The 7,336-nt window shown below is 68.1% G+C and overlaps 1 protein-coding gene across 3 annotated transcripts; it reads right to left on the bottom strand.

The window, feature by feature from the left end:
• Positions 1–1,896: 1,896 nt before the first annotated feature.
• Positions 1,897–7,231, bottom strand: PIH1D1 (PIH1 domain containing 1). Of its 3 annotated transcripts, none has more exons than XM_077840160.1 (10): positions 7,108–7,231; positions 6,115–6,220; positions 5,429–5,495; positions 5,135–5,320; positions 4,819–4,880; positions 4,552–4,636; positions 3,966–4,053; positions 2,828–2,921; positions 2,513–2,656; positions 1,897–2,136 (listed from the first exon to the last, which is right to left on the bottom strand). In XM_077840160.1, exons 2-10 carry the CDS (start codon positions 6,196–6,198, stop codon positions 2,089–2,091), a joined length of 858 nt encoding a protein of 285 aa, XP_077696286.1. In that variant the 5' UTR covers positions 6,199–6,220; positions 7,108–7,231; the 3' UTR covers positions 1,897–2,088. The 3 variants fall into 3 exon arrangements, with proteins under 3 accessions (XP_077696286.1, XP_077696285.1, XP_077696284.1); XM_077840159.1 differs by lacking the exon at positions 7,108–7,231 and adding an exon at positions 6,547–6,666 and having other exon boundaries at positions 1,900–2,136; positions 2,828–2,918; positions 3,957–4,053; XM_077840158.1 differs by having other exon boundaries at positions 1,901–2,136; positions 2,828–2,918; positions 3,957–4,053.
• Between the last annotated feature and the right edge of the window lie 105 nt (positions 7,232–7,336).

Raw genomic sequence — 7,336 nt, 5'->3', positions numbered from 1 at the left:
CTGCCCAGGACCGATCTGTCCCAGCCCCAGCTGCTCCCCCCTCCCCGCCCCACGCTGAGCCTCCCGCGTCACTGGCTCTCAATCCAGGCGATCCTGCGTGGGACGCTGCCGCCGGCTCTGCCCCCCCCCCCCCCCGCCCCCAGGCTCCGGCAGGCCAGCCCCGAGGCCACGGGGAGGGGCCGGGAGTAGCACCAGGGACAGCTCCGAGGTGGAGAACCGGCCATCCCCTGCGGAAGCGTTCCTCGGGGACAAGGAGCCAGGACTTCTGGGTTCTTTCCTGGACTCTAAACCCGCACAACCCATCTCCTTCCCAGAGCTGGGGAAAGAACCCAGGAGTCCTGGCCCCCAGACCCCCTGCCTGCTCTAACCACTAGTCCCCACTCCCCTCCCAGAGCCAGGGAGAGAACCCAGGAGTCCTGGCTCCCACTCCCCCTGCTGTAACCACTAGTCCCCACTCCCCTTCCCAAAGCTGGAGAGAGAACCCAGGAGTCCAGCTTCCCAGTCCCCCCCTGCTCTAACCACTGGACCCCACTCCCCTCCCAAGGCAGTGGACCTGGCCAGCTCCAAGCTCACCCTCCCCTGGGCCCTGGAACTGCCAGCTGTCGGGAGCCCCAGCCAGCCCGGAGGCAGCTGCCCAGACCGAGGGGTGTGTGTGGGGCGGGGGGGACGTGCCCCAGTGGGAGACAGATGGTGCGAGTGTCTCAGGGCACAGGCCCTTTCTTGGCAGGTGAGGGGGGGAGCAGCCGGCAGCCTTGAGCAAATCTGTGCCCCCCCCACAAACCACCAGACCCCACTCCCCTCCCCGAGCTGGAGAGAGAACCCAGGAGTCCTGGCTCCCAGCCCCACCCCCCCATGCTCTAACCACTAGACCCCAGTCCCCTCAGAGCTGGGGAGCAAACCCAGGAGTCCTGCCCCTCCCCCCCCCCCCGCCCACCAGTGAGAATTACAACCCAGGAGCAATGGACACTTCCCAGCACCAGATGGGATAGGTGGGCGGGATAATGAGATGCAAAGATATGCACCGAGGAGGGAGTGGGGGTAGAGAGACAGGAACGGGCTTGGGACCCCCCAAGCCTGACTTTCCGGGGTGGTCTTGGGGGAGATGCCGGGGAGATGCCCCCCCCAGCACAGCAGTAAGGCCTTAACTGGCCTCAGGGAAAGGCTGCAGGTTCCCCACCCCCCCATCATCCGCCCCACTCCAAGGGGAAAGGCCCCATTCCCTGACCCCCTGAGCCAGCCAGTCCCTGCCCTGGGGCCAGATGGGAGCCAGCGCCCCCTAGAGGGGACAGGCCCCAAGCCCCATTCGCTGCCCCCCTGAGCCAGCCAGGCCCCACCTTGCAGTGCCCGCCCCGGGGAAAGGGCTCCGCACGGGGTGGCAGAGAAGCTCCCGCAGCCCCCGGTGCGGCTGGCAGATGGCTGGGGGGCGGCAGAGGGGGCCGGCTGCGAAGGGGGGGAACAGGCTGTACGAAGGGAAGGCGAGAAAGCAGCGCCGGGAAGGCGGAGCTGGCAGAAGAGAGGGAGGGACGGAGAGAGAATGAAAACCGGACGGGGACAGAAATAAGAGCTGGAGACGCGCACGCTGTGCCCAACCAGCGCCCCCCGGTGGGCAAGGCCGGGCCCTGCCCCCCAGCCGGCGCTCCTGCCCCATCCCGCCCCCCCCCCGCCGGGCGAGGCTCGGGCCGCCGGGCACAGACGGACGCCGCCGTGTTTCCGTCGCACCGTTTATTGCGCGCCTTCGGGTGCAGATTTGACAGGGCACGAGCCAGCCTCCCAAGCCAGCTACCCCCACCCCATCCCCACCCCAGGGCAGCAGGGTCCCGGCCCCCCCACGGACAGCTGATCTCTGGGCACGCCAGGAGCAAGAGCTAGAAAGAAAAACCCAGGAGTACTGGCTCCCAGCCATGCCCCCCCCCCCCAACCACTAGACCCCACTCCCCTCCCAGAGGTGGGGAAAGAACCCAGGAGTCCTGGTTTTCTGCTGGGAATTGCAGCCCCAACCCCCCACATGCCAGCTCCCCCTTGGTCTGGTGGGGGGCCCCCCACTCCGGATCCTGGATTCTCTCCTGTGGGCAGAGGGGGGGGGTCTCCTCAGGGGGGCCCCAGCTGGGGTTGGACGGGCATCTTCACCGTCAGCACCTGTGGGGAGACGAGAGGGCGATGAGTGGGGAGAGGAACCAGGGGGAGGGGCCACTGAGAAGGGGGAGGAGTCACAGCCTGGTGGGGGAGGGGCACACCTGAGGTCATGACAGAAAGGAGGGGGCCACAGCCTAGGCATAAAGAAGGCGAGGCCACAGCCCGAGGAGGAGGAGCCGCACTAGGGGGGCGGGATCACTACAGAGGGGGAGGAGTCACACAAGGGGGAGGGGTCATACATTGGGGGTGGGGTCCCTGGCTTGTAGGGATGGGAGTTTTTGCCCTGGGGGACGAGTGCTCACCCCACCCTGATGCAGAGGGGCGGGATGCCCCAGGGGGGGCAGGGGGGGAGAAATGCGGGGGTCCCGGGGGGGCTCACCGCGGTGCGCCGGTGGAAGCGGGCGTGGCTGAGCTCCGGGACGATGTCGTGGGGGATGTAGATGTCGAGGAGGTAGGGGCCCGGCCCCCCCCGCAGCACGACCCGGTCCTGCCCCAGCTCCAGGGAGAGCTCCCGCGCCGAGCCCTGCGGGAGGGGTCATGAGAGCCTGTGGGGAGAGACCCGCCCCACGGCCGGCCCCCCCCGCCCCGCTGAGGGGTGAGACCCGCCCCAGGGCCGGCACCCCCGCCCCACAGCGCCCCTGCTGGGACAGACCCCGGGCTGGAGCAGACAGGAGCTCCCCTCGGCAGAACTCACCACTCTGGGCAGGTGGATGTCAGCCAGCAGGAATTCGGGGGGCCCTCCCGCCGGCTCCGCCAGGATGGTGAATTTGGGGAGCACAGGGGAACTGTGGAAAGAAATGGGTGTGGGGAAAGCAGGTGCTCAGAGTGGGACAGGTCTGAGCTCCCTGCCCGACTGGGGAGGGGCCACATGGCCCAGCCAGTGACTCTCACCGTGGAGAGGGGGACCCCAGTAGGGGAAGGAGGCTCTGGATGGCAGTGGGGCAGGACCCCAGCAGAGGGAGGGGGACCCCAGCAGAGGGAGGGGGCTCTGAGCACCCTGGAAAAATCCCCATCTGCCCCAAGGCCTGGCAATGAACCCAGCCCCCCGAGTCTGTCTGGGGACATCACGGCTCCATGGGTCTCTGGCTTGTCTCCCTGCCTTCTCTGCAAGAGATCCACAGGGGACACGCCTGGGCCTGAGCCTTCTGCTCAATTTCAGCGATGGGAGGGGGGGTCTTTAGCAGCCCCTCCTACATACACACACGCCGCCCCCACCCCCAACATACACAGCCCCCTCCAGTCAATCAACTAGCCAAGGAACCATTTCAACCAGGCCAGCCAGACCCTTGCAATCACGTCAGTCTGATTACCACATTGCCTCCCCACACACTGGATTTCATCGCCCCGCCCTCCCCAGCCCGCTGCCCGGAGCCCCCTGTGCCAGACGCCATCGCAAAGCTGGGATGCTGGGCTTTTTGGGGGTGTTAGAGAATCCTTTGTAGCCTCTCAGGCTCACACGATACCCGTGGTTCTAGGCCTCCCCCACCCCGATGGAGCTGGGCACGGTCCGCTCGAATCAGTTGTATTTTCCATCCCTGTGTGCGTGCCAGACGGGGGAGAGCCCACTGCACTCCTCGGGGAAGGGGGGCATTAGAAGGGCCAGACCTAGGGGGTTCAGACACACCAGCGTTTTTCTCAAAACACACGGAGCGAGCGGAACTCTTTACCACTGGATTTCCAAAACAGCAATCAGAGAACAGCAGCCGTGGGGTGGGGTGGCGGGGGGAAGGGGATGGGGTTGTTCAAATCCACAGCAGCCCAAGGAGTTAGACCCACAGGGGGCAGAGTCTGGGGGCGGGGAGAGTAATCAGACCCCCACTCACCTGAAGTCCATCTCCTGTATGACAGGGCTGGACTTGGTGCGGATGGTCTGTCCCGAGATGCAGCCCATGAACTTCCGGTTCTTCAGGATTCGCCACTCTGCAGAGCGGTGGGGAAGGGGTTAGTGGGGACGGGCAGATTGGGGGCACTGGAGCAAGAGCTCCCGACCCGCAGCCCCGGGCTCCCCCCCAGCCCTGCCGGCGCCCCTCGCTCCCGACCCGCAGCCCCGGGCTCCCCCCCAGCCCTGCCGGCGCCCCTCGCTCCCGACCCGCAGCCCCGGGCTCCCCCCCAGCCCTACCGGCGCCCCTCGCTCCCGACCCGCAGCCCCGGGCTCCCCCCCAGCCCTGCCGGCGCCCCTCGCTCCCGACCCGCAGCCCCGGGCTCCCCCCCAGCCCTGCCGGCGCCCCTCGCTCCCGACCCGCAGCCCCGGGCTCCCCCCCAGCCCTGCCGGCGCCCCTCGCTCCCGACCCGCAGCCCCGGGCTCCCCCCCAGCCCTGCCGGCGCCCCTCGCTCCCGACCCGCAGCCCCGGGCTCCCCGCCAGCCCTGCCGGCGCCCCTCGCTCCCGACCCGCAGCCCCGCCCTGGGCTGGACAGTACCCGGGTGATTGATGTCCATCTTGTACTTCTCTGCCAGCCCCTCCAGGGCTACCGTGATGAAGAACTCTTTGAAGAAGGGGTCAGCCTGGCACAGAGAAAGGGCAGGGTCAGCCAGACCCAGGCGACAGCCTGGGGACCACTGTGGACCTGCATCCCCTCCCCACCCCCACTGCACACACATTAACTTCCCCGCTCCCAACCCCGGCCACACCCGCAGCCGTGGGGCTCTTGGGGGCAGGAGGGCCTGGCCCAGCAGGGGGCGCTTACCTCAACTTTGCTGAAGAAGCCGGTGTTGATGACCACGTCGTACGCGGCGCAGCCGTTCCCGCCTGCGACGGAGAATGACTGTGAGCACTTGGCCCGCCGGGTGGCCTCTGAGCTCCCCTCGCACCGCGGCCTGGGGTCAGAGCCAGTGCGGTCTGATCTCTGGGGCTGGCTGGGAGCCGGCGCCCCTAGAGGGGACAGACCCTGGGCCCCATTCCCTGCCCCCCTGAGCCAGCCAGTCCCTGCCCTGGGGCCGGGGGGTCACTGTGGCAGGTTCCATCCATAGGGCTGAGGGGTCACGGTGGGGAGGGGGGCTCACTGTTGTCCAGCTCGGCGTGGGGCTCCCCCAGGCTCATGGGGATGCGGAAGGACGAGGCGCTGTCCGACTCGAGCAGACACTCCAGCTCCTGGCGGCTGAGGTCGGGGGGCGGCGGGATGTCCAGCGACCGGCAGATGTTCACAAACACCTTCTCCTGGGAGCCCGCATGGGTCTTAATGCAGAACCCTGGTGGGAGAGGGAAAGGAAGGGGTGGGTGCCCCTCACTCCTGACCCGCAGCCCCCTAGCATCCCAGCCCTGGGCTCCCCCGCCTCACCCCACCCCAAACTCCGTACCAGGCTGAGGCTGGATCGGTTTCGAGTCACGCACCGAAGGCATCGCGCTCTGGATCTTCTGGGTGGCCTGGAGGGAAAGAGGGATGAGGCAGGCACCGGATCCCACCACGCCCACCCTGTGGTCCCTCCAGACCCACACGCCTGCGATGAGGCCCCAGCACAGAGAGGTCCCTGTGAATAAACCCGCAACTCCTCCTCCTCGCCCCCCCCCCAGATCCCAGCTATGAGCCACCCCCCCTCTCCGTCTCAACTCAATCACTGCATCACCTGGAACAAATGAGAATGGGACCAAGCGGGGACCCCACCAGTCACCGATTCCCCCATCTGATCCCACCAGTCCTCACAGCACTGATCCTGCCCCACCAGAGCCCATCAGCCCCCCCGCCTCCTCCTGCCAGAGGCTGAATCCTCTGCCAGCACCCTTGGCCAGCTCCCACCTACCCACAGCCATCAGAGAGCCACAAACCCCACACGTGGGGAGGGAGTGGAGCCCACTGGGCTGACACCGCCCCGAGAGATCCTTGCTGAGACCCAGCCCGGCCAGCCGCCGAGGGCTTCCTACTCCCCCACAGGGCCCCACAAGCAGAGCCAGCATGCTGCCCCCACAACACTCCCCAGCGCAGACCTGCACCAGGGCGGGGGCTGGGGGGGGGGGAGGACACACAGGCTCTGGGCCACTCACAGACCTGGAGCAGCAGCTGTCTGAACTCCTCATCATCTTCCTCCTCCAGCTCTGCCGACAGCAGGGACTTGTCCGTCTGGGAGGCCATGGGCTCTGCTCTGGGGACGGGGCTGCAAAGCAGACAGAACTTCAGCCAGATGTCCCAGCTCCCGTGGTGTGGAAGCGAGGGAACGCACAGCCCCCAGCCATGGGCAGAGGGGCCCGCAGCCTCCCAAGCCAGGCCTGGTCCCTGCCAGCATGGCCTCCGGGGCAGGGCTGGAGCATGGGGCACCAGGCCCAACCACCTGCTGCAAGAAGCGGATTGGGGCACCGTGGGGCATTTGCCGCAGCCCCCCACGAGACGTCACCCCCTGCGGCACCACGCCAGGCTGTCGGCGCTGCCAGCCCAGGCTGCCCGGAGAGAGATGGGGGGTGAGTGGGGGGGGGTCTCTCCCACCTGGCGATGGACTGCAGCCTGGAGAACTCCCAGCCCTGACGAGACTGATACCAGCCTCCCCCTCCGCCTCCCGGAGCCGGGGAGAGAACCCAGGAGTCCGGGCTCCCAGCCTCCCCCTCCGCCTCCCGGAGCCGGGGAGAGAACCCAGGAGTCCGGGCTCCCAGCCTCCCCCTCCGCCTCCCGGAGCCGGGGAGAGAACCCAGGAGTCCGGGCTCCCAGCCTCCCCCTCCGCCTCCCGGAGCCGGGGAGAGAACCCAGGAGTCCGGGCTCCCAGCCTCCCCCTCCGCCTCCCGGAGCCGGGGAGAGAACCCAGGAGTCCGGGCTCCCAGCCTCCCCCTCCGCCTCCCGGAGCCGGGGAGAGAACCCAGGAGTCGGGGCTTCCAGCCTCCCACTCCGCCTCCCCGAGCCGGGGAGAGAACCCAGGAGTCCTGGCTCCCAGCCTCCCCCTCCGCCTCCCCGAGCCGGGGAGAGAACCCAGGAGTCCTGGCTCCCAGCCTCCCCCTCCCCGAGCCGGGGAGAGAACCCAGGAGTCCGGGCTCACGCCACCCCGCGGGCACTAACCCCTGTCCCTTGGCTCCCCGCCTCCCCACTGCTATTGGCAACAGTGGCCCACGCCTGCGACACCCGCTTCCGGGCGCGTTAAACCAACTTCCGGTGTTTGTTGCCACACTTCCGGTAAGGACAGTATCGCTTCCGGGGTAGGGTTTTCGCTTCACTTCCCGTCTTCCGCCACAATTGCCATCACAGAGCGAGGCGGGACTTCCGGCGATTCACTTTCTGGTTCTTTGTC

Source organism: Eretmochelys imbricata, chromosome 23 (assembly GCF_965152235.1).
Source record: "Eretmochelys imbricata isolate rEreImb1 chromosome 23, rEreImb1.hap1, whole genome shotgun sequence".
Lineage (NCBI taxonomy): Eukaryota > Metazoa > Chordata > Testudines > Cheloniidae > Eretmochelys > Eretmochelys imbricata.
The sequence above is the reverse complement of the archived record's forward strand: the minus strand, read 5'-3'. Positions and strand labels throughout refer to the sequence as shown.

Bases quoted from the DNA above. Each gene is read 5' to 3' on its own strand.
- PIH1D1 (XM_077840158.1), bottom strand. From the start codon at position 6,198: ATGGCCTCCCAGACGGACAAGTCCCTGCTGTCGGCAGAGCTGGAGGAG. The intron at 5,321-5,428 runs GTACGGAGTTTG...CTCTCCCACCAG, and splicing joins ACCGATCCAGCCTCAGCCTG to GGTTCTGCATTAAGACCCAT. The intron at 2,919-3,956 runs GTGAGTGGGGGT...TTCTTTCCACAG, and splicing joins ATACAGGAGATGGACTTCAG to TTCCCCTGTGCTCCCCAAAT.